The 26,836-nt window shown below is 47.7% G+C and overlaps 1 protein-coding gene across 2 annotated transcripts in view; it reads left to right on the top strand.

The window, feature by feature from the left end:
• The first annotated feature begins 374 nt into the window (after window positions 1–374).
• The window catches only part of ABCG4 (ATP binding cassette subfamily G member 4), a 41,741-nt gene continuing 15,279 nt past the window's right edge, over window positions 375–26,836 (top strand). The window contains exons 1-4 of one of the 2 annotated variants that reach the window (XM_079954717.1): window positions 375–1,155; window positions 5,778–6,016; window positions 25,557–25,674; window positions 26,324–26,456. In XM_079954717.1, the coding sequence (XP_079810843.1) occupies window positions 5,788–6,016; window positions 25,557–25,674; window positions 26,324–26,456 (480 nt within the window). In that variant the 5' untranslated portion in view covers window positions 375–1,155; window positions 5,778–5,787. The remainder of the gene's footprint in view (window positions 1,156–5,777; window positions 6,017–25,556; window positions 25,675–26,323; window positions 26,457–26,836) is intronic. The other variant, XM_079954716.1, reaches the window with a different exon arrangement.

Genomic DNA, 26,836 nt, shown 5'->3' with positions numbered 1-26,836 from the left:
AGGAGAAACACAAGACGCCATCCAACAATATAATCACCAGTATAACAATATAACCATCAGTAAGAATAATAACAACAACAATATTAATTTTATTATTTATACCACTCATCTGGCTGGGTTTCCCCAACCACCTGTTAAAAACATTCAGAAAATAATTTAAATCAATGACAAGCTAAAAAGAAAAAAAAGCTGTTATCTTATTTTAAAAGTGGAGGCCAGGGGAAACGTTCTAGCCCTCTCTGCAGAGGACTAGGAGCTTGCTGGGGTTTTTGTGGGGGCGGCAGAAGCGCCCCCTCGAGGAGGAAGCGTGTCCCGGGGGCCTGCCGGGCTGCAGTTCTTGGCATAATGCTTTTTTCCTTCCTCCTCCTCCTCTTCCTCCACCAGCCCTCCACTTTTAAGAGCACAGCCGGCTGGTCCCTTTAAGGGAAGCTGTTATGCTGGCTGGGAAAGCAGAAACCTGACTGGAAAGCCCGGCCCAGCAATCCCTCCCTCTTCCCCCCCCCTCCGGCCCGCCCTGCTAGCTGGTGCTTGTGACATTCAGCAAGGAGGGGATGAACCTGGAGAGACGGAGGAGCCGGCGGCGTCGGGCTGATGGAGCAGAGAGGAGCCCTCCCCACCACCAGCCGGGGCAGAGGGGCTGCTAGGGGGCTGCTGCTTGGCTGAGGAGAAGTGGGGAGCAGGGGGGGCTGGCTGGCTGGCTGGCCTCTCCCCCCCCCAAGCTCCAGCCCCACCACCACCTTCCTCTGAGAGGATGGAGAAGGACGGCTGCAGGAGCTGAGAGCTGCCCTCTCTCGGTCTGCTCTGCAGTCACTTCTTGGCAGCCGGGCTGGTCCTTGCCCAGCCCAGCCCATCGCAGCAGAGCATCCTTTGGGAAGAGAGAGATAGGACCTCCGTCCATCCCTCAGCATCCTTTCCCTTTTGTCTCCAAAAGGAGGGGGGGAAAACCGCTGCTGCTGCAAAGAGAAGAGGGAGGGGGGAAGAGAGAAGAAGACGCCAGCACCCACCCACCCACCCCACATGTCTGCAGCTTGGGGGGTGGCGGCAGGCAGGACCCACAAGCCCCGAGCACCCCGGCAGAAAAGGGGAGCTTGCTCTCCGTCATATCCAGACACGAGGGGGCTGAGCCAGCAATAAAAAGGAAGAGAAGAGAGCGAGGTGAGTCTGAACTAAGGTGGGGGGGGGAGGGGATGAAGTAGGCAGCATCTTTTGACACCCTCCCCTCCCTCTTCCCTGCTGAAAATCGAGCCCTTTTATTATTGGGGGTGTCCGTCCCCCCCCCCATGCATTGCTTGAACTGAGGCTGATGTTGGTGTGGCACTGAGATCAGTGGCACTGGGGGGGGGGTTCATGAGAAGCCCTCCCCCTCACTTATAGGGTGTGTGTGGGGCAAGGAAGAAGGGTGTTTTTTTTTTGGGGGGGGGGAGATTAATAATAATAAATTTTGAAATCAAGGTGAAATGAGGACCAGCCTGCTTGTCCTTCCTGGATAGCGCAGGTGGAGAGACTGCTCGCCCCCCCCACCTATCTCTAGTGCAGCAAACTTTTTGGCATTCCTATTAGAAGGTCCTTGTGTGTTTGATGTGGGGGGGGCGGGGCAGGGGGGGAGAGGATTTATGGTCTGAGTTGGTCTAAGAGTTGCCCTCTCTGCAGGATGCTCTTTTGGGATGCAGCAAATTTGGGGACGCAGGTGGAGAGAAGAGAATGAGGGTGGAATTCTCAGTCCTGGAAAGGGAATTCATTCTGGTAGCATCATGAAAGACTGAGATGAGCTTCAGGGGTGGGACTGCATTTTAATTCGCCAGAATTTCTCTCTTTCTCTCTCTCTAACACACACAAACATCAACTTCCCATCCTGTAGTTTTGGAAGATTGTGGGAAGGGGTGGTGGAAATGTGTGATTATGATGGCTGCATTAAGCTGGTTTAAAAGGGTTATTATTATTATTATTATTATTATTATTATTATTTTATTATATGTACATATAAAATATCCTACCCAAACCCAGAAGACAAGCAATTCCGATGCCCTAAAAATGCCTTCAGAACTTCATTTGTTTTGTTTTCAAATAATTGCCTCAACTGGAAGCCATTAAAAAGAAAATTTGACTAGAGGAATGAGGCTTGCAACTCCCAACTATCACTTCACCCGAAGGGAGGGGGTATTTCAGAGATTTCAACATTTGGATTATCTAAAGATCATCGCTACCGGATCATTTGCATGTTTTTGGAAGCCCCCACTGATCTTGGTGGAACTTGTCTTCCCAGGAAACATGCAAAGAGCCAGGCTTCACTTGTTAAATATCTCAAATGCAGAGGGAAAATTGGGAAGAGGTGTCCAAAATCCATAGCTGCCCCTCCTCTAGGGGGCACTGTTTTGGAATTCCACAGGGTGGGGAAATTGACGAGTTTTCAGTAAAGAGCAGGCAAGATTTACAGGAAAAGGCCAACTGGCCTGTTCTTGAATAGATCCGAGATCAGATTGCAAATAAGCAGTGCATCTTAACACCATTTGCTGGCTTAACCAGAAATAAAAGAAATCCCTGAAACATGATCACATGTGGTTTGAAACCTGTGGGGAGAGAGGGTCTTTAGGAGACCAACCCACACCTCTCACCCCCTTTCAGTGGCATTTCTGCCCTCCTCTAAGGAATATTTAGACTAAGAAAAATGTGTGTTTGTGGTATGGATGCTTTTGTATTGAGGCCGGGGGCGGGGTGCAGATCTTGATTATGTTTTATTTATTTATTGGTGGGGGAGGGAAGGAAAAGGACCCTGGGAGAAATAGACAGCGCCTTGTGGTGCTTCTGATGTCAAGGACAGGTGACAGCCCAGCCCCAAAAACGAGGCTGCTTACTTCTCTGTGCCTCCGTACTGCACAGGAAACTGCAGTGATCAGAATTGCAAGGGAGCAGAGTGGGCTGAGCCCAGAGGGGAGGGGAGGGGGAAGAGGAGGGTCCCACCGGCATTCTTCTGCCCACCCACGGGTGCACACTTCCCCAGAAACCTGCCCAGCTCTCTGCTTATTATTACCCCGTAGGGTCCGTTTCGAAATCCAAGCTTCCAGAACAGTGAGAGGAGGCCAGTTCATTTTTGATGCTTTGCCTTGAGAGCTGATGGTAAGAGCTGACTGTACCACCCTAGCCTGCCTTGCTTGCACACCTTCTCCGCTGCACATTGCAGCCTGTTCCTGCACTACAGCTTCTTCCATTGTGGCACCTTTTCTTTCTTACTTTGCCCCTGGATTTGAGCAGCCAGCTATGCGTTCAATTCATAGCAAGGATGGAGCCTGGCTGTTGGCGCAGGCTAGGCTAGATTTTCTGCTGTGGCTGCAATCTATGGGAATTGTTCAACAGTTTTCCTTTGAGGCTGGTTTTGTCTCTTCTTTATCTACAAAATCTCTCTCGGGTGCTGGAGGGTGGTGGGAACGAAGGGCGAAGGCTGGGGAGCCTTTTGGTCATACGTTTTGCAGACTCCAGACGCAATTGCACAACAGCCCGGCAATGGAACGATCTTTCAGGCACCTGGGTCCATTCGCACACTCAAATTGCTCTTGTGCGGCTGGGCGTTGACTGGGGCTCCTCCACTCAGTGGTTCTCAGATGCCAACCAACATCAACTCAGTACTTTAATGTGGCAGCACCAGTTCTTTGGAACTCCCTGCCGATTGGGATTAGGCAAGTGCCTTTGCTTCATTGATTTTGACGCCTGCTAAAACCCTTTTTGGTTTAGACAAGCCTACCCAGACATGTAACTTTATTGCCTAGGCTTGTTTATTTTGTTAATGTTGATTTTAATCTATATATCGATCACTTTATTGCATTTGCTGCTTTAAAGTCTGTTTTAATGAATATTTTATGCCATTTTCACTTATGGATCCCCCCCCCCGTTAAGCGGTATATCAATTTTGAAGACTAAAAAATAGGTGCACCTTTGTAACACTCCGCTTCTAATACAAATGATGGCTGTTCTCCTCACCTTATGCCAGCCTTATATCTAACAGCTCACTTGGTCACCACAGGCGACCAGAAATTGCATGCAGGTGAACACATGGAATTTCATTCAGGCTGCCAGAGGAAGAATGGACTGCTCCATTACACTTCCACTTGGGAGAAGCCCACAAGAAGGTTTCCCCAAGCTTTGAATTGCAGACTCTCCAAGTGTCCTATTTTCCAGGGACGTCCCTAATTTAGAAAAGCCATCCTGGTTTCTGATTTGATCCTGGAATGTCCCACTTTCCCTTAGGATGTCCCTCTTTTCACTGGAGAAATGTTAGAGGGTATGGTAGGATGTTCCTATTTTCATTGGATAAATTTTGGAGGGTATGGAGTTATCTGATGGCAATCCTGTATAGGGAATGGTTTTTTCTTATGTTTAATGTTTCATTATGTTCTTATATATATTGGAAGCTGCCCAGAGTACCTGGCACAGCCCAGTGAGATGTGTGGGGTATAAATATAGTAAAAATTATCAGTATGGAATGGGACATCCCTATTTTCATCAGAGAAATATTGGAGGGTATGGAATCACTGAAATATTTTTAATGCCAACTGTCTAGTTTTTGCCCTGCCTTTTCCCAGTTTGTTATCTGGGTTCTGTGAAGTCAGGCCAGGACGGGTTGTGCCTGGGAAAAGGAGAATACTCCAAGGGCCAGGCAAAAAGCCCTGGATAGCTGCATTTGGGTCTCAGGTTTTCCACCCTGATTTAGGAGAAGCCCTGCCTCTGTGTCGTGGGCAAGATGTTTTCAAAGCGATAAGGGGGAGCTATGGACTTCCTTGGGACCTTTGGTAAGTCACAGCATACCCTCTTGGTTATTTCTCTGCAAAAAAAATGGCCGACGCTCTCCTCTTGTTCTTTTCCCTAGTTGGCAGAGAGGAGATTATGATACCTGGAGGCGGGATCAGGGGGGGAATTGGGGACACAATGGGAAGCAGGAGACCATTTCTGTTCTGCTGCCTCAGCCTAGGAGCTGGGCCCAGGAGGCAGTAGAAAGAATAATAATAGGAGGTCTATGCATTATTGAAACACGAAGTAAGTGACTGCTGGCTTTCAGACCTCCGGTGCTCCAAGGGATGGGGGCAGGGGAGGCCATAGGAGCAAGCAGGTGTCTCTGTGCAGGGAGGAAAGATGGCCCATAGCTCAGGGGTGCAAGGCAATCAGTCTTCGCCATCTCTGGTCACAAAGATATCGGGAACATCCAGCGAAGCTGAACGCTGGGCTGACAGGAGGAAGCCTTTGTCCACGCTTAAACTATGGAAGTCGCTTCCACAAGGGGCAGCAATGGTCACTAACTTGGGCAACTTTGAAGAAAAAATCAGAACCTCCGTTCTTGCAACTTGAATCCATTAGTTTGGGTCCTACCCTCCAGAGCAGGAGAAAACAAGCTCACTCCCTCTTCCATGTGAGATATTTGAAGGTGGCTATCGTGTCTCCTCTCAGTTTCCTCTTTTCTACATTCTTCTTATGTAGATGTAGAATCCAGGGATGGAGAGCTGTCAAGAGTTAGATCATCTATCTAAGAACAGGAGGTGGGAACACAAGAGACTTATTCATTACCTTGCTGTTACTGTGAAATATTTATAGCTGGCTAGGGGAGAGCGCTGTTGCACTCAGGGCTTCCCATGGCCACTGTGAGAACAGGATGCTGGACTAGATGGGCCATTGGCCTGATCCAGCAGCCAGGCCCCTCTTATGGGCTCATGTTCTGGATTTCGTAAGAGAGTGAGTAAGTGAGACACTTCTAGCCCAACAGCTTCCTGATGCCTCCATCCCTTTTTCTGCAGTTCAGTGGCGATGGCCGAGAAGAGCCTTGACACCGCATGCGTCTCCATCGCCCTGGAGGACACGGTGTGCAATTCCGGCTCGCAGGATGCTCCCCTCCTGACCACCCACCTGAAGAAGGTGGAGAACCACATCACGGAAGCCCAGCGGTTCTCCCACTTGCCCAAGCGCTCGGCTGTGGACATTGAGTTTGTCGACCTGTCGTATTCCGTCCGGGAGGGCTCCTGGTGGCGGAAGAGAGGTAGGATGCTCTCCTGGCTTTTGTGCACGCGTGTGAATCGGGGCCCACTGCTTTTCCTCTAAGTCTTTCCTTCCATGGCCCCTTGTGGCTCTGCGTGTGCAAACATCTATGCACACGCATGCACACGTGTGCATGTGTGTGCATAGATGTGATGTGCTGGCGTCCCTCTTAAGCAGGAATATAATGGGAAAAAGCGTGTGGAGAATTGTGACTAATGTACCAAACTAAGCTACATCTGCCTCTGAGTCACAGGAACAGCCTGGCCTGCTTACTGGCTAGTTAGGACATATTTCTTGTCTTCTCTTTCTTCCTGAATGCGAACTGGGAGGCGTCAGTGTTTGCTTAAGTGATATAGGAAAGAAGACCTGCAACAAAATATTGCAGCATGGAGTTAGTTGGGACACTCCCTTCCACCCCCCCCCTGCCCCATAAGTCAGCCACCATTGCACGCCCACCACCAAGCATGCTAAATCCTCATTAGACTGCTGTTTTGGGGTTCCCGCCTTGAGGTTTTCTCCCTGTCCAAACTTTTTTCAAAGAGGGCCAGATTTGATGAAGTGAAGGGCTGTGGGGGCCGACCAAAGTTGTTGACCTTTTTGAGGTTGTTTGGGGATTTTTTAGGATTTTACCCCAGGGAATAAACTGCCACAGGGGCCAGATTAAACTGATTGGTGGGCTGGATTTGGACATGCCTGCCCTATAGTTTTATTGCGGGTTTGTTTGCTTTTTTTCAAATCTTGGTTTTTCTTTAAACCAGTTGAGCATGGGTGGCGCCATTTTTGGCTACATAAGCATCAGCACTTTCACCTGAACTTCTGAAATCGAGGGATGGTTCCTCATGTGCAATGGAAAGAGAAGGGACTAGAAACTGAGGGTGGTGAAGGGGGGCAAAAGCACAGCTGCTCACTTTTGGAACCCTCCAAGAAAGAAGATCTTTGTGAAGGTTCAACAGCAATTAGAGGCATTATGCTCCCTTGTAAAACCCGCTCGTTCTTGCCCAGCTTTCTGGGAAAGGAGACAGCAACGTAGGTGATGAGAGAATTTAGACACTTTGATGGATTTGCTTGATAGCTTGAATCTAAGGTCTTGCAAGCAAGCCTTACAAGACCTTAGCTATCACCTACCTGCCAACGCCAGTGGATATATTAGCTTTTGTAAACAAGGTTGTTGGCAATTAAAGCTGCCATCTTGTGCACATTTAACTTGGGAATAAATCCCACTGAACTCAGTGAGACTTACTATTAAGTAAATCAAATCATAGGGTTGGACTGTAACCTAACCAGTAGCTGAAATGGCTGGTTCAGTGCATAGCACTTTTCATCTTGTAACCTACCCCGGGACCTCAGGGTGAAGGGTGAGATGATGATGATGATGATGATGATGATAAAATCCAATGGGATCCATCCAATGAAACTGAAGGATGGGAGACTCAGGACAGACTAAAGGAAGGCCTTCTTCTCTCAGCGCATAGGGAAGCTGTAGAATTTGCAACCCCAAGATGTAGCAATGGCTGTCAATGTGGGATAGCTTTTAAGGGGGATTAGATCATTTTAAAGGGGAATTAGACAAATTCATGGAGAGTAAGGCTATCAGTAATGACCAACGGCAGCTGCATCACCTCTAATATTAGAAGCACCATGCCCTCCTGTGGCACAATGGGTCACAATATCTGGCTGTCAACTGGAAGGTTGGTGGTTCGAGCCCAGCCAGGGATGGCTGTGGACCGGTTTCCTGCCTTGCAGGGGTTGGATTAGATGATCCTTGTGGTCCCTTCTAACGCTACAATTCTATGATCAGCAACTGTTGGAGAGGGCAGTTAAGCTCATATTCTGCTTATGGGCTTGCCACAATGGTTGGCCACTGGGGTGGGGAGGATGCTCTATGAGGAACATAGGACACTGCCTATCAGACCATTGATCCATCTACCTCAGTGTTGCCTGCACTGACTGGCAGCAGCTCTCCAGGCTTGCAGACAAGGGTCTTTGAGGATTGAACCTGACACCTTCTGTGCACAAGGCAGGTGGTCTACCACTGAGCCATCCCCCTTCCCCTAAACGGCCCCTTTGGTTTGATCCTGCTACAGGTCTCTTCTAATGTTCTCCTGTGTATTGTTTTTAGCACTTGATTGGAAGCCGCCCAGAGTGGCTGGGGAAACTCAGCCAGATGGGCGAGGTATAAATAATAAATAAATTTATTATTATTATTATTAGTCCAAAACTGTCAGCTTGTTCCTCCTTTGCCATTTAGCCAACTGTTTGAGGAACAGAGACCCTTGTTTTGCATGCAGGAGGTCTCCCAATTCAATCCTTAGTGTGCCTTGTTAAAAGAAGCTACGCTCCATGTACATTACAGATTTAAAGAACCATAATGCCACTTCAAAAGCTATTGCTTTTGCCCAAAGGATCCTGGGAGCTGTAGTCTGTTAAGGGTGCTGGGAAATCCGCAAGCAGGACCTGAGCATCCCACTGACTGGTATTCAGAAGCATTTCTGCCAGTGGCCATGGAGGCAGAGTATCACCATCCTGGCTAGCAACCACTGATAGCCTTCTCCTCCATGAACAGAGATGGAGCGCTACAGGTCCCCAGCCCTTGATCCACCTGAGCCCTGTTCCCACACAGGGCTCTGGCATTTTTGCACAACCCACAATGGCGAGAGAGGTCCCACATCCCATGAAGCTCCAGAGGCAGGAATTCTGCCTCTGGGATGGGGACTCCCCACCTGAAGGCATGCCTTGTTCTGCTCCGTCTCCCCGAAGATCAGAGGCCTTGATGCCAGGCAAGAACACATGACAATAAGGAGATAAATTTAGCATCTGTTTCCTGCCCCAGCCACGGGCATCTTTCCCTCTCTTTCTCTGAGCTCTCTGGGGAGCCCGGTCCTGCGTAGGTGGCACAGTTGCTCCGCGCATATAAATCAGTGCTGCAGAAAGCCGGGGGGAGGGTTATGGCAGGTGGGAGGTGGTGGCCTGTCTTAATTAGCTCCTCTGCATGGAATGCCAATCACCAGCCCCCCCACAAAAGCAGAGCCCCCAAAAGAAGGTGTTTTCTTTGGAAAGCATAAGGTCGAGAGCACGCCAGCATGGGGCAGCGCCAAAGGGTGCTGAGCTCAAGGAAGGGAGCATTGGGAGCATAGAAAGCTGACTTATATGGAGGTCACATCCACACTGTACATAAAAGTGCATGATTTCTCCCAAAGAATCCTGCGAACTGTAGTTTGCCGGGGGGGGGGGGAATCAAAGCTCCACGGGGCAAACCGTAGTTCTCATGATTCTTTTTTTTTTTGTGGGGTGAAGCCTTGTGCTTTGAATGTATGGGGCAAATGCAACCAGAGTCAGACCATTGTTCCATCTAGCTCCATGTTGTCTATGCAGACCAGACATTGACTTTCCAGGGTTTCAGCCATGCTGGCATCTTCTGAATGCCAAGCAGATGGTCTGCCACTGAGGATTCATCAACACTTGTGCTTGTCCCATGCTTAAAAAGCACAGGTCCAAGCGGTTTTGTCTTTTCCCCACTGCCCCCCCCCCGAATGCCTGCTCTATAGCACTTAATCGGAACACACAGCAATCCATGGAAAACCCGATTGCCGTTTACTCCAATTCAATGCTGGGTAGCACCACCAGGGAAGTGCCCAAAGTGTGCATGTGCGCGCACACTCTATTCAGAAGCATGTCGTTCTGGGGAACCACCTGTTAATCCTTATCCACTAGCGCAACTTGCGTAGGCAACCCCGTCAAATGCACTTGCTAGCCACGCAAGGGCTTTGATCGCCCAACCAGGGCTTTGATCGCCCTCCTGGCTTGGCCATTCATCCAGGACTGCAGACAATAGAGCAGTAAGGAAGTTGCCCCAGTGGCTGACAGTGACAGGCTGCCTTTGGCTTGGCAGGTCACAGCTTGCGCAATCCTGCACTCAGCGGTTCCCCCCTCCCTGTCCCCGAATGTTTATCCCATTGCTTCAGCTTTAGGGAAGAGGGAAGGGATGGCTTGATAGACAGCGGCCAGTTCTCTATCTGCTGAGCCCAAAGGAGTTTGGCTCTGCCTTAAGCCAGTAAGATCCAGGTTAATCCTACTTGGGATTGACTTTGTGGAGCCCTTGAAGAAGCAGCTTCCTCCACTGCCCCTGATAAACGCTGAGCGTCAGCTGGGTCCCCTCTCTCCCCCTAGCCCGGGTCAAGTTATCTGGGAGAAATTTGACCCCTTGCTGCACGCCATCCCTAAGGCGAGAAGGCTGGTGGGAATAATTTGTGTTTTGCGTAAAAAGCTTGCCTGTGCTTGCGTTGACAGTTGTATGACCCCCCTTGTCCATGCTGTGCTGTGTTGCTTTTTAGGGCAAAGGCCATAGCTCAGTGGTAGAGCATCTGGTTTGCAAGGAGAAGGTCGCAGGTTCAATCCCTGGCAACTCCAGGTTAGGGCTGGGAGAGACTCCCTGGTCTGAAACCCTAGAGAGGTGCTGCCGGTTAGTGCAGGCAATACTGAACTTGGTGGGCCAATGGGTTTGAATCGGGACAAGTTCCTGCGTTCCTGGAAGAAGTCCACTGACTGCACCCTGGCAGCTCAGTCAGTAGAGCAGAAGACTCTCAATCTCAGGGAATGGATTTGATATCCCGCCTTTCACTCCCCTTCAGGAGTCTCAAAGCGGCTAACAATCTCCTTTCCCTTCCTCCCCCACAACAAACACTCTGTGAGGTGAGCGGGGCTGAGAGACTTCAGAGAAGTGTGACTAGCCCAAGGTCACCCAGCAGCTGCATGTGGAGGAGCGGAGACGCGAACCCGGTTCCCCAGATTACGAGTCCACCGCTCTTAACCACTGGATTTGAGCCCCATGTTGGGCAAAGGATTCCTGCCTTGCAGGGGGTTGGACTAGATGACCCTTGTGGTCCTTTCCAACTCTACAATTCTATGATTCAAGCCAGGGGGAGGCAACCTAAGGCCCGTGGGCCGGATGCGGCCCAATCGCCTTCTAAATCTGGCCAGCAGACGGTTCGGGAATCAGCGTGTTTTTACATGAGTAGAATGTGTTCTTTTATTTAAAATGCATCTCTGGGTTATTTGTGGGGCCTGCATGGTGTTTTTACATGAGTAGAATGTGTGCTTTTATTTAAAATGCATCTCTGGGTTATTTGTGGGGAATAGGAATTTGTTTTTGTTTTTTTCCCCTTCTTTTCTTTTCAAAATATAGTCCAGCCCCTCACAAGGTCTGAGGGACAGTGGACCGGCCCATGGTTGAGGGGGGAGGAGAACGAATTCCTATGCCCCACAAATAACCCAGAGATGCATTTTAAATAAAAGCACACATTCTACTCATGTAAAAACATGCTGATTCCCGGACCATCCGTGGGCTAGATTTAGAAGGCGATTGGGCCGGATCCGGCCCCCAGGCCTTAGTTTGCCTACCCATGTTCTCAGGCAGGGAGAATTCCCGACCCTCTCTGGAGATGCTGAGGACTTAACCTGGAATTTTTTGCATGCAAAACCGCTGTGCTTCAACCCTTCACCCAAGACTGCGATTCCTGCACACTGCAGTATGCGTGCAAAACATCTAAGTTGCACTGATGGCAGACTCCCCCAGCTGCAAGCAAAGACCCTTGTCTGGATTAGTGCAGAGCCCCCCCGGGGAAGGAGGGGGTAGAGGAAACCCATCCCTACTGTTCTGTGAAAGGTTTGGGGGAGATGCTCTTTCTTTCTGGGGGATCGGGCCCCATCAACCAGACTCTGGTCTCTGGTCTTGGCTGAAAGGAAGAAGAGAAAGCAAACCTTGCCGAGAAGGATGCCCTCACTGCCATTGCCTGAGCTGAGTTAGATTTGCAGCAGCTGAGCTCAAGGCAGGCGGAGGTTACTGGCAGTCAATGAACTCGAGTAACCACCCTGCTCTGCGCCGCAATCGTGTCTGAGTGGCAGGCCAGCGGCATCTCTCTCATGCTGCGGGGGGAGAGAGTCCTTCCTATTTTTTCCCTGGGTTTTCTTGCAATCGCTCGCAGATTAAAATCTACTGGTTTGTTGTTTTCCCCTCCCCCCCCCCAGTCCACCTCTTTTCCCCTTCCCCCTCATCAAACCAAAAAGAGGCATTGCCTGCATGCGTGTAGCTCAGTGGTTCTGTGTCTAAGCTCTGGGGCTTAGTCTGAAGTATAGGGTTTTGCCCCAGAACCTGTTTTCAGTGTTGGGGCTCAGCTTTGTCGAGGAATGGAGGCTGGGAGGAACGAAGAGCTTTCTTTGAGGATGTGCAGAGCGGTTTCCTTATGGCACTGCATAGCGACAGACATCTGGGGGCTTGTCAGAAAAGAGGATTTGGGGCAGGCTTTTGCCCAGGTGACAAATCTGTTTAGGAGGTTCATGGCTGCAATATATGCAGCAAGCAGTTATACACACACACACACACACACACACACACAGAGAGAGAGAGAGAGAGAGAGAGAGAGAGAGAGAGAAAGAATGAATTTTTATTGTATTGTGGAGTTGCCGTGAAATGAAGTGATAATGAAGTAAATTTCTTACCTCCCCTTGAAGTGCCTTGATTCAGAATGGAAATAAATACAGATTCAGATTTCCAGTCACACACACACACACACACACACTTCAAATCCAATTTCACTGTTTTTTTGTTGTTTGTTTTTTATTTATTATCTGTTTTTCACCTCTACATTCTCAGCATATGAGAACGGCTTGGGTGGAAATTTCCCCAGCTTGTTTTCGCAGGGTTACTGTGCCAGGATCCCTTCAGAAGTCAAGCTTAGCGAGGCAGAGAAAGAGGTTTTAGAATGCAGGGGATGGGATCTGCAAGAGAGATCAGATTAGGTGGATTATAAATCTGCCATCCTCCTAACCTACTGGACTTCCCTAGCAAAATGCTGGCAGGGGTATTTGTGCTCAAATGCCCCTTCCTTCCTGTTACATGGCATGACTTCTCACTGAGTACAGTTCCTTGCGCAGAGGTGCCCAACCCACCACTGATACAGTTTGTCATTGAAAGGCATTCATGTTCAGCTGTTAAAATTCCAGATACCATTTCAAACAGTCTCTGGCAAGGAAAGCTTTCCTAGGCAAACTCCTAGAATAGTAATAGATCCCTTTCCAGCCTGGTCCCCTGCAATAAGCTTTACTCGCCCCAGATGATCAGTTGGGTGGCTGTTAATAAACCTGATATAACAATTATTGTGAAAACATGAAAATATTTGGGATTGTGTCTTTGATAATGTTTCCCTCCAGTCCTGGGTTTCAGCATTCCATACCCTTTAAATGCCTCAGGTGGTGGTTAAGGGTCTCTCTTTATAGCATTTTGGTTGGATGGGTGGAAACCCTAAATTTAATGTTATTTTTTAATTCAGCCCTCCCATAAGCAACATCTTCTTTTCAAAATAGATCAAAGGCAGGAAAACCATGCTTGGTATTTGCTGGAATTGGCAAACCTATTCTTTATTCCCAGTGATGCCTGTGGTTTGGGGTTCGTTTTGCAAGACAACAAAAGTGCTGGGGCAAATATTTCCAAATGTCAGGGCTGGCCTCAGCCACCAGAACAACCTAGATGGAGTCTGAGTTTGCCGTCTCTTCATTCACCTGCCTTGCAGCTGTGTACCTCATCCTGCAATTGTGCTCTTACTCCCTCACCCCTTTTACTCGGGCCCCTCTGCCTGTATCATCCTCTTTCCTCCCCACATGTCCTCCCCTTGTGCTGTTTCCCTGGGCAGCCATTTTGCCACTTGCAAGGGGTTGTGGGAAAGCACATCCCAGTTGCTAGGCAACCGTAGGGCCGCATAACTCAGCCTGGTCCACAGCACGCCACCGAGAGTTGGCGCACTGCAGAAAGTTGCTTCCATAGGAAATAACTTGAGCTAACTCACGGCAGTGAGCCAAGTCACATAAAGGGAGGAAAAGGCACGAATTTCCTTCTTGTCCCCTAGCGCAGTTAGTTGGTGGCTTCCACGTTACATACTTTGGTGCTGCTGATGAACTGCATTTCCACCATCGACTGGAAGTGGAATTAAATGGCTGGTTTTGCAAGGCACTTAATATAGCGCTATTTTCTACAGCAGTGCTTCTGCCAAAGCCCATCTCTAATGTTTTCTCAGAAATAAGTTGCGTTCAGCAAAGTCTCCAAAGAACTTAATTAGAAGCTTCCTCCTTTCAGCTTCTGGTACTTTTATCAGCTTCCCTTCCGTGTAGGGATGGGATAAATGATTGATTGCATCTCAATGCCCCTTAATTGCCACATAATTAGTCAGTTTCTGTTCACCATTCGGGGGAGCGTTAATTTCTGATTTCCCCTCTTTTTTCATCCCTCCCCCTTTGATTGTAAAATCCTGTTATTTCATTTGTCAACTTTGCCATTGAAAGAGAGTGGTGTGGGGAGGATGACATCAGTAATTAAAGTTTCCTCCCCACAGGGAACAAGAACTGATTAATTAAGGGGCAATTGATTAATCCCCAGCCACCCTGAAAGGAAGCAATCAACAGGGCAGAAGGGGCAATCAGGACAATACTACACTAGGACCTTTGAAACCTCAGTAGAGTTTTGCCTGACCAGAGTGGACAGGCCGATGCTGCAGTTGTGCTTTATTGCGAATTAATTGCCACTAATCAAGTCGTGGGGTTTTGGAGAAGGGAGCCACACAAGAAGAACCTGAAATACAGCAGACTGGCAACAACTGAGGGCCTCTATTATGGGATGGCTGCTCCTCAGATGTGCATTTATTTATTTTTTGCATCATCCTTATGGCATGTTTGGCATAAAAACACTTGTCTGTATTTCACACATATCCCCTTCTAATCCAGATTTACCCTTTCCTGGTGAAATCTGACAAATAAATAAATTGTTGCAAATGGCATGTTTGCAAGTTAAGTCTTTAAGCCCTCTGGTTGTTAATAAAAAGTCAGTAAGTTCAGGATGGCAATTTCAGACAAAATGCCAAGTGTGGAAGGAAATGTTGTTTGATCAATGAAGGCAATATTCGTTGAGAATGGACACAGTTGCTACCTTCTTGGCCTCACAGAGAGTTAGGTCATAACCTTTGACTAATCCATCGGAGTTGAGAAAGGAGAAGACGAAAGCTTTGGAATCCAACAGAACTCTTTGTCAGGCAGGAACATGGTAGGCCTGCTGAGGAGCTTTGTGTAGCTTCCACGCCCTTCGCACTGGAAAATATTGGCCCAGCAGAGTAAGGCACCTGCTTAGCTGTCTTGGAGAGCAGGGACTCGTGAACCCTAACCCTAAATTCACAGGTATATTCATTGTAATAGCAATAGGATTGATAGGAATCATGGATGTGGCCAAGGGGGGCAGCTGCCCCCCCCAATCAATACAAATCTGAGGTTTTATCCCCCTAACAAAAGCCTGCCCCCACCATCAAAAAAACCTGGCTATGCCCATGATAGGAATGTCTGCCTGTCACTCTCTTTAATAGAGATTCTTAAACACATTTACTATGGAATATTCTGAGTAACAATGCAATGGTTTGTACTGTTTCCTAAACCCCTGTCTTCTCAATGAGCATTCACCTCCCTCCACAGCTATCAGTTTGGATAATAGAAAGCTGCTGTATACCAAATCAAAACGAGCTCAATATTGTCTACACTCAATATTGTCCACCAAGCTCAATATTGTCTACACTGACTGGCAGCAGTTCTCTTAAGGCTTCAGAGTGGGTACCTTCCCTGCCCTCGCTGGGGATGAGGCCAGGGATTGAACCTGGGACCTTCTGCATGCTAGGCACATGTTGTACCACTGACCTATGTCTCTTCCCCAGTTCCTTCATGCTACAGACTCTCTCTCTAAAGGGATGACTTTTCTTTTTATTTATTTAATAGTAAATTTATTATTTTCCACACAACAACAAAAAACAAAAAATAACAATACACAAAACACAAAAACAAGCATATAAAAAAAAATCTGAATCCTACAAATTAATAATATTAACACTAAAAAGGAAAACAAACATTGACTTCCACCACTGACTTTTCTAGAGTGACAACCTGCTGCTAGTCACATGTCATTAAACTTCTCCAGCAAGCAAAAACGAAAAAGAAAAAAAGCTAACGCTAATTGGACACTTAAGCCCTTAGTAATGCTAAGCACGATTAGCAGCTGCTCTCTGCATGTTGCTGGGTATATACTAAGCAGGTCACTGTCGGCCATTGATCTGGCGGGTGCAAGTAGGAGTGACTTTGCCAGGTCTTCTGAGGCTCAGGGGAGGAGCCTGGGGAGATGTGGGTGGAGTCTCAGTGTGTGGGTGGAGCTTAGTGAAAGGAGGATGCCTTGGTGGGCCAGGAGACAGAGCAGGGGTAGGTTTGATGGCTCAGAGGTAGAGCCCAACTGAGCTCACGTATTATTTGTAAAACACCTCACATGTGCCAGGTGCTGTACAGGAATTGAGAAGACGCATCGGTGTGAGACAAAAGGAGAAGGGAAAGCTTAACACTTTACCAGAGATTTACCGGTAATTATCTAGGAAGGGAAAGGTAAACCCACAAAGCAAAATAGGATTAGGAGAGAGAAACAGAAGTTTCAAATAATTTCTTAAACAAAGAAAAGGCTGACCAGATAGTTTTCACCCAGGTGAACAGTATTAATGTGAGGATGCTTTGAATGTGCTTTGAATGAATGTTGCGGATCTGCCCTAACCCTTTTGAGGATCTCTTCAGATGTCCAATTTATTGAGCCTTTGTTCTTATTCACTTGCACAAAGTTCATGCAAGGGCTGGATTGTGCCCATTCTTCATTGAGCGTTTGTTCTGATTTGTTTACAGGGTGGTTATATGACAATAATGATATATCCTGATTTGCTTGCAGGGTGTTAATGTATCTTCCTTTAATCATTCATTCCACCCACATTTTCCAATACATTTCTCTGCCACATTCTTTCGTTTGTTCGTTTCCTAAGTGGGCTTGTTGCGCTAGAGGGACAGAGCATTTCAATCCACTTTAACTGTGCAAACTTAGAAGTTCCAATACCCCTCCTTGCAAAATAGAAAACTTTCTGGAGGGCAGACCAAAGTTGAATAGAGTTGTGGTGTTGTGGAGCCCTCTAGCGGTGGTACTAACTTCACAGCTGCTGATTTATTTATTTATTTTAAGCACATTGCAAAGTAGCCAAGTTGTTCAGCGATGTCTTCCTCTGTGCAGTAGACAGGAGTCTAAGCGAGGATCCTAAAAAACATTTGCCGTGTGGATCTTGGATCAGGCGAGTCTGAAAAAATCTCCCCCCCCCCCCCGGCTGGATTCTGCAAGGGCCCTTCATCAAGTGCCTTATCCAAAGCTGTCAACGTTTCCCTTTTTTTAAGGGAAATTCTCTTACTCCGAATAGGATTCCTCACAAGAAAAGGGAAAGGTTGACAGCTATGGCCTTATCAATTCCTGTCAAAGGCATCTTGGCGGTAGCCGTGAGAAGAGGATGCTGGACTAGAAGGATCATTGGTCTGATCCAGCAGGGATCTTGTGATCTTCTCCCTCCTCACACATCTAGTTGCAGGTTCAGGGGTAATGTGCGCAGGGGGAAGGGCAGGAGAATAAAAGATTAATCACTTTTTCCCAAAGCAACCTTCCCCAATCCTCGAAGTGGCTCAGTGGGCCTGCTAATTAGCAAAACAAAACCCACAGGAGACGTATTAATGACGCAGCCTCCATCTCTCCTTGGTCCTTATTTAATTTATATTCTTTTATTCATTCTGGAGTGTGGCACTGGTGTTTTTAATTATTATTGTTATTAACACGTATCCGTTGCCTCATACGAAATGAAATGAAATCTCCAAGTGATTAGACGAGGTAAACTGTAACACACGGAAGCAATTTAAAAACGTGAAAACGTTTGAAAACAACCAAGACCTAAAAAGCTTCTCCAGTAATGTATCGGTGAAGACAAGTCCTCCTACCCAGCCCACTAAAAGACAGCCCCCACCATAGGGGGCAATATTAATTAACCAAAGGCCTGAGCGGGCAGAAAGGCCTAGCATGGCACCTCAAGACTGGCAGCGATGGTGCCAGGTGCGTCTCCCAGAAGCTGTAAGAATCGTGAGCCATGGCGTGAAACTCACCAAGTCAACCTACATGGTGTACAATTAAAACACATTCGAAGGACGCTCTTTCCCTCAAAGGTTTCTGGGAAGTGTGGTTTAAGGGTCCTGGGAACTGGAGCTCTGTGAGGGGTAAACTCCAGTACCCAGAGTCCTTTTAGGGAAAGAATGTGCTTTAAAGCATCGCGGGTACACAGCCTAAGTGTTTACACCAGGGGCAGCTAACCCTGTTTGACCCAGGGGCCATATTTGCCCTTGGCTAAGTCTCTGGGGCCGCATGCCCAGTAGCACGTGCGAAATCCTGGAGAGCTACTGTTATGTACTGAGTTGAATAGGATCCAAAATGCAGCAGTCTGATTGGTCCTAGAACAATAGGATTCAGAATGCAGCAGTCTGATTGGTCCTAGAACAATAGGATTCAGAATGCAGCAGTCTGACTGGTCCTAGAACAATAGGATTCAGAATGCAGCAGTCTGATTGGTCCTAGAACAATAGGACCCAGAATGCAGCAGTCTGATTAGTCCACAGGAGCCACCCAATCCAGCTCCAGGTGGAAGTGAATCCACAACCTGATTGGCCTACAGGAGAATCCCGGAATTAGCCAATCACGTGGGGCCCATTGTGTAAATAATGTATATAAAGCAGACATTCTGGGGCAACTTCCATTTTCTCCTCACCACTATGAGCCGAATAAAGAGCATGAAATCCACTCTCGACTCTGAGTATATTTCAGCTACTGCTGGTCGGTGTAGACAAGACTAAGGTAGATGGTCCAGCGGCCTGACTCAGTACAAGGCAGCTTCCCTGTGTTCCAGCCGCTTGCTCTGTCTGGCTCATCCATCCCCCTGTTTTGCTTTCCATATTGCGGTTGGTATCACAGCAGTTGCCAGTAAGAATCAGGTCATCTTGAAATCCTGCCAAAATCTGCCGGTCCATCTGCTGGAGGAAGATGGGCCCTGCTGACCTCGGCTCCCTTCCTGGAACTCAGCATAGCATCCAAAATTGATTCAAGTTCTCCGTTTAGGGGCTGGGCGTTCCCTGAAGCGCTGCACACCTCCTCGCTAGGCCTGGTCTGGACTGCTTCAAGACAGGAAGGAGCGGTTGATGAACTAGACTAGGAACCAACGTGTGTTCCCTTACTCCCTGTACCAAAGATCACGCCTTTTTCTTCTGAGCTAGGCTGTGGACACACTCTACATTTAAATTTTGAATTTAATTTTAAAGCTAGGGTTCATTTAAAGCATGTGGTTTTCCGCAAAGGAGCCGGGAAACGGTAGCCTAAGGGTGCTAGGAATTGTAGCTCTGTGAGGGGTAAACTACAGCTCCCAGAAGTCTTTGGGGAAGCCATGTGCGCCAATAATAATAACAACTATTATTATTATTATTATTTATTTGGCGTGTGGTGTGCATGCAGCCTCCGTTAGTCCCAAGGAATTCCTGTGCTGAGAATGCTTCCAGGCAACAGCTGCTTTGCCAGCAGCAGTTCAACAGGTAAAGCTTTCCTCAAAGTAAGGAGAGGATGCAATGGTGGAAAGGTCTGAAGCACTTGCTCATGCAGAAAGTCCCAGGTTCAATCCTCAGTGTCAAGTTGTGGGTGAACATATCAGACGACACAGCGATTCTTCAAACAGCTCTTGTTTATTCACAGGCCAGAACAGAACTGAACTGAAGGGTTCAGCCAGCCTGCTTATATAGAGCTCCACTACAACGCAACAGTAACCACTTTCTGTAACTATCCAATCACTGAACGTCACTTTCGATCCCTTATTTGCAAAAGTGGACCTGAGTGAAAACTATCTACAGTATTCCCCCTGCTGGCCCAGGGTGAGAACTTCAGTACATAACACCCCGCCCCACCGAGATAAGACGTTAGTTACAGTCGTAATGGTTTTCTTATATACAGCACTACACGTAATGGTTCAGTTAGGCACAAAAGCATATCGGTTACATTTCACCTACTTCCATTAGACCGACAGTATTACATGTCCAACAACATAGTCCTTTAAATAAGTTGGGTGCTTGGAAACTCTGCCAGACTGCTGGGGACTGGTATCCAGGTCCGGGGGGCCACCCAATTCTTGCTGAGGCTGTGGTGCGACCCTAGGTGGCCTTGAAACCGAGTCCCCTGGATCCGCTGCTGTGGGTGGAACATCCGCAAGTGGAGTTGGCGGAATGTCAGGCACAGCAGTGGTCTGAGTCTGTGGGTAGTCCGGCAGACCCTCTGAAGCGGCTTGGTTTGGCTCCATGCCTGCAGTTTGTGAGAGAGGTGTAGGTGGAGCCTCCCCATCTGGCCCAGGGTGAGAACTTCAGTACATGCAGCAAGAATATTATTGTCCCAAAAATGGAAGCAAGAAGAATTACCAACGATGGGAGAATGGAGGATGAAATTAATGGACTATGCGGAACTTGACAAACTAACAGGAAGGATCCGAAACCGGTGGGCCCAAAAATTTACTGAAGACTGGAGCAAATTTACAGATTATATGAAAAGTATTTGTGATGACCAGACGATGTTTGTAGGTTTGCAAGAAGTTCTGTGAGGAATAATATTAGAAATATTGTAAAAATGGAGAAGGAGAGATGATAGGTTAAGAGATGTAAAGGCAATATTAAGTTAGGAAGTGCATAAGAAGTGATTAAGATGGAGGATTATCAGAGGTGCTGATGGAAGTCCAATAAGAATGTATTTGTGATAAACTGCGTGGTATGTTCTAAAACTTTGTATGCTAAAAGCTAATAAAAATATTTATTAAAAAAGAGAGAGAGAGAGAACTTCAGTACATAACACTCAGCATCTCCAGGCAGGACTGGGAAAGTCCTTGCCTGAAACCCTGGAGGCTGCTGCCAGTTAGTGCGGCCAATACTAATTTTTTTTTTTTTATAAATGTTTATTAGCATTTTCAATAATAGACATAGACACACAAAAAAAGAGAAAATAACAAAAAATACAAAAAACTTAAAAAAGACAATTAAAAACAAATGAAATTTCAATTGCTTATTTTCATATAACTTCTTTCTTAGACCTCCTCACTCCTCCCCTTCTTGTATTCCAGTTCAAGTTATTAATCCTGCAAATCCTTATTACTTAATTCTCAACCTTCACTTAATGATTTTTACATACTGTAATTTTACCTTTCCTCATTCTTCCATTAAATTACTTTTGCATTCCTCATTTTCATTTCATTTTAACCATTTTAAACACCAATTTTAACTTATCTAATCTTAAACATCTTATGCATCATTTCTTATTCTTTAACATATTTCTTAAAGTCGGTCAATATTTCCCTTCCACGGCTTTCCCAACTTCCATACAAATGACAAAACAAATTAAAACAAAATAATTAATAATTATGTACCCTTTGGATTACCAAACTCCACCCCCCCCCTTTCCCGGTTTCGGTCCCCAATAAGTGTTCATCAGTCAATACTGTTTAACCTGGAGATCTCACGTCCGAGGCTCTCAAGTCATCCTCAGTTCCTCTCTGCCGGCCTCTTGGATAGTCCTTTAGGTTAAGCCCCAAGGCTCGGAGGGGCTCTGACCCAACAAAATCCATGATTTTTCCAGTTGGCCCTCCATATTTAAAATTAGTGCTAATGAGGTGCTCCACTCTCAAATTTACAATTTCCAGCTCAGTCCAAACTTTCCACCTCAAATTTTTATTCTCCTTTGTTGTCTGCATGCCAGGCCCCAAAATGTAATTCTCCCTTGACATCTGCAAAGTTACCACTCCACCTTCCTTTTCTTCAAAAACAACGTGTGTCTCTTCCATAGTCTCATGGCTCTCAAATTTCTCTTGTTGTTGATTTGTGTAAACTTCTTGCCTCCACTCCCTGTCAGTTTCAACAATGTTATTTACTGCCAGGGCCAGAGTGTTCACACTTGTAGTCAAAACATCTGTCTGATCTTGTAACTTTCCCAGGAGAACCAGTATTTTGTTGAGTTTAGTCTGATTTTTGCTTCTTTCAGCCATTCTTGTAGTGTCTCTGTCCCCCGCAAGGGGGATTTTAGTCCTTCAATGTCTTTCAGTTTAAAAACCAGTAAGCAAGTTAATTTGTAGCAGCTCTCCCTTGTTTTCCAGAAATTGCGACAAATATAGCCAGCAGATGCAACAAAGACAAAGTTCCCTTTATCCTTTCCTTTTGACAGCTATTTTGACAGCTGTCAAATTCTTCAATAGTTCTTCAGCAGGCTCTATCGCGGGACGCCCCCGGGTTCGGGGGGGTGAAACTTTAGCTCCTAACGTTAGGTTTATCCACCGGTAAAATTCTATAGCGTCAAGCCGTGAAGGCTTTTTTTATATATATAAAAGAAAAAAAGAATTCTCTCGACCTTAAGTTGCAAGCTCTTTGCGTTAAAGTATCTACACAGAGGGGGGGGGGCGACTTCCTTTTTGACCCTTCCCCGCTCGTTACCAATTCAGCAAAAATTTGTTTGAATTCCAAATTCCATATTTACTCACGGGTTCTTGTTTTTGAGTCCAAATGTTCCAAGGAAAAAGTCAGCGCTTCTCCAACAATGGCATACGGCTTCGCTCCGCAGAAGGAGCAATCTACTCACAGCACTGCGCCGTCCCCCGTCCCCGTTCCGGAGCCTTTAAAAAGGCTCCTTCGCGGTTTGGGTGGGCGCAAATGGTGCCCGCCGAGTCACCACGCTCACAGGCATCAGCGCCTGTGATTTTTAAGGGTCCCCGCGTCGCCGGCGCGGACAAGACCCGATCCTGCGGAGCCGATTCCCTCCGGAGCTCGGAGGGAATCCGCCATTAGTCGATGGCGCTAACCCGGAAGTCTAGTGCGGCCTGACTTGGTATAAGGCAGCTTCCTATCATGTTTGGAGAATGACTTCATGGGCTGAATTCCTGCATCCCTGTTAGGCAAGTGTTTAAAAGCACAGGGGCTGAAACAGAGGAGGGGGGAGGAAAGCGACATGGCCAAGAATCTGGTGGTGGTGATGCAAAGGAGCTTTACTTGGGACTAAGAACATAAGAAAAGTCCTGCTGGGTCTGGCCGGTGGCCCATCTTAGTCCAGCATCCTGTTCTCACAGGGGCCACCCAGATACCTGTCGGAAGACTGCAAGCAGGATTGGAACACAAGACCATTTCCCTCTCCTGTGGTTCCCAGCAACTGGTATTCAGAAGCATGACTGCCTCTGATCATGGAGGCAGAGCATAGCCATGGTGGCTAGAAACCATCTATAGCCCTCTTCTCCACGAATCTGTCTCATCCTCTTTTAAAGCCATCCAAGTTAGTGGCAACCGCTGCTAGGGTTGGGTGATATATCAATATATCATCCCAAACCGGTTTGAAGTCCATACCGTGATATTGGTTTCACAGTTTTTGACCTGGCAATATATTGCGAATCATGGTGTGTGTTAGGGCTGGGCGATATATCGTCCAAAACTGGTTTCAAGTCCATAACATGATATTGGTTTTATAATTTTTGACCTGGCAAAATATTGTGAATCATGATTTTTGTGTGCTACGCATAAATCACAATGTGGGGAAAACCGTGAAGCCAGCTGTCAGATGATGATGTAGTTGCTTGAGAGCAAACAGGCAAGGCTCTGACCTGTCTTTTCCAGGCTTTATTCTTGGTGCAAACTATTTACAGTGAAGAGCGTCGTAAGTTCATGTCTGGCTCAGTCGCTAGCAGAATCTGGGAGTGGTCAGTCCTTGTACCTCCCCCAGCATAACAGTCGTGTGGCCCCCAACCTTCTCCTTCCCTCCCTACGCCGAAACCTACTGCGCAGAATGGGCGCTGGCAAAGAGGTACTTCCCTCCCCTCCGGTTTGCTCAGGCTCGGTGTTGAGGCTCTCCCTAGCATCCCCTGGTTGCTGCATCTCCTCTCCATTAGAGGTGGGGCTTTCCCCCTCGCCGGAGGAGGAACTGCTTTGCAAGATTTTCGGAGGTTCCCTATAACACAACTGCCCTTCCACCTCTCGCCTCTGAGCTGATGGCAGTTCCCTGACACCAGCCAATGCCTCTACATAGCTCCACCCTTATTTCAGATATTGCAATATATCAGTATATCGCAGTGTTTAGCTGGTGAGATATCGTGATGTTGAAAATCAGATATTGCCTGGCCCTAATCGCTACCTCCTGTGGGTAAGGGAGTTCCGTAGCTTAACTCGGTGCTGCGTGAAGAAGTCCTTTTTTTGATCTGTCCTAAATCTTCCCACATTCAGCTTCTTTGGACGGCCCCAAGTTCTCGCAGAGTTGCCCCAACACATACGCCTTCTGAACTCAGAACTTTTGCTAACTTTGCCTCGCCCCCCCCTTTCCCAAAACACCTTGTGGTTCCCTCCAGCTTGCTTTCCCAATAGATTCTGCTTCTTGTCCCATCTACTGACAGGGAGGCAGCTATTTGGTTGATGGGATCTGTACATGGCCTGTCCATCTTACGATAAAGCACATACCGGGAGATTAGTGGGGCAAAGGGTTGCAGGAGTCGAGATTGATGAGCAAATTTGGCAAGAACAGACAAAGCTGGAGGCAGACGCTGATCCTCGCGACATAGATCTCGCTCCCTCCCTCTTTTTAAACTCTTTCTCAATAGCGCTGGCAAAGAATGTCATCGTACGTCTTCATTTACGCAGAGCTGGGATGGGGTGGTGACTGGGGCATGGTTTCTGCTAGTCATTAGTTTGGGCAGGAAATCGGAAGCTTAAAAGGTATTCCTGCTTATCATTGCCCCACACTTTCTCAAGGCTCACTCTTAGCAACCAGGGTTAGCCATTGTGAGTGCAGTGGTTAGAATGTCAGATGAGGACCTGGGAAACCAGGGTTCAAATTCCCACTCAGCCAGAAAGCTCACTGGGCGACCAGTCACCACCATTCTTAATCCAACCTACCTCACAAAGTTGTTGTGAGGATTAAATGCGGATCACAGTGGTAACTATCTACTTGCACTGGTGTGCTTTCGAACTGCCAGGTTGGCTGAAGCTGGGACAGAGCAATGGGAGCTCACCCCATCGTGGGGATTTGAACTTCCAACCTTCTGTTGTTTAGATCACAGAGCCGCACGAGTCCTATCCATGGAGTGTACAGTCATACCTCATGTTACGTTTGCTTCATGTTACGTTTTTTCAGGTTGAGTCCCACGGCGACCCGGAAGTACCAGAAAGGGTTACTTCCAGGTTTTGCCGCTCGCACATGTGCAGATGTGCAAAATGACGTCACGCGCTTGTGCAGACGCACCACTGCGGGTTGCGTTCCTTTCATGTTGCGAACGGGCCTCCGGAACAGATCCCGTTTGCAACCAGAGGTACCACTGTAATGATGTCACTCGGTATTGTAATAAAGGAGGTTTGAAGCCACATAACTTGCTCAATCCCAAATTATGCGCCAAATACTAACAGGTGTGTCCTCCACTGTCTCTCAGACATAGGCGGGGAACTTGAGGTCTTCCCTGCATGTTGTTGGACACCAGCTCCCTTCATGTTGTCTGGGGCTGGGGGGCTGGCCCTCAGCTTCCCCACTCCTGCTCTCTGACTTCTGGGGCAGCCCTCGCAATCTGTCCACCTTCCTCCCTCTTTTCCAGGATACAAGACGCTGCTGAAATGTCTGTCTGGGAAGTTTTGCCGCCGCGAGCTTATCGGGATCATGGGCCCTTCCGGAGCTGGGAAATCAACCCTCATGAACCTCCTGGCTGGTTACCGGTGAGCCAATGCCGTTTCCTCAGAGAGAGGCATGTTTTTACCTGAAAGGATTGGGATCTTTACAGCTCCTGGTTTCACTGTTGTTGCACTGTCAGATTTATGTCCGGTAATGAGCATATATCACATGATGTTTGATGTCACGTGATGAACACGGATCATCTTTTCTAGAATGGGGGGACGGGGACTATTTTTCCTATATCTGACCCACCCATCACGGGCCAAATTTGACCAGTAGGCGGATCCTCAGCCAGCGTAGCCAATGGTTTGGGGTGAGTGGAGTGGGCGACGGCTCCACATTTTAAAGGACCCTGGCCAATTTACCCTTCACGGAGCTCCTCCAGCGCTGACCCCCACATCTTCACTGTGGTGGGTCTTGTCAGTGTGGCCCCTATTTGAGTGTGGGTCATTGGCAAATGCCCAACCACATCGACCTTTGGTGCCAGCTCTCAAGAGAGAATTCCAGGTTGTGGAAAGCCCATCTAGATCTATCCCAGCCCTTGACCTCTCCCTTCCTTCAAGCTGGGAACGCTGAGATCAATGCAGGTTCTCCAGCTCCATGTACGTAGCTCTAGCGGCGGTGAGCCTCTGGCTTTCCAGATGTTGCCAAAGCACAACTCCCAACATCCCAGGTCACTGTTGTCGTTTACAGGGAGACGGGCATGAAGGGGCAGATCCTCGTGAATGGGCGCCAGAGGGAGCTGCGCACCTTCAGGAAGATGTCTTGCTATATCATGCAGGACGACATGCTCTTGCCGCATCTCACCGTGCGCGAGGCTATGATGGTGAGCAGGGGTCCCGGAAACATTTGGGTGATAGTGTGTGTGGGGGGGTGTTGTGCCAGGAGAAACCTAGGAGGAATCTGGATTTCCAGAGATGTGCAGAGGTCAAGATGGAAGAGAATCACACCCTGGTGGCAACAGCAAAGGCTCTCTTCCCAACCCACTTCACCTCATGGATTCCACTTTATGGAGCTTATAGCCTGAGAGAAGATTATTGTCAGGATCCTCTTGGTACATCACCTCCTGCCTCATTCCTCCTCAAACTGCAGAGGACTGCAGTTTTATTGTTTTTAAGCATTGTATTTTGTAAATGGGGACATGGTTCTGTGGTGGAATGTGTAAGTGTTTTGCCCCATATTTTAACAAACAGTCACTGCCTGTGC

Source organism: Podarcis cretensis (assembly GCF_951804945.1).
Source record: "Podarcis cretensis genome assembly, chromosome: 15".
Taxonomy (NCBI): Eukaryota; Metazoa; Chordata; class Lepidosauria; order Squamata; family Lacertidae; genus Podarcis; species Podarcis cretensis.
This window is presented reverse-complemented; position numbering and strand designations above follow the sequence as displayed.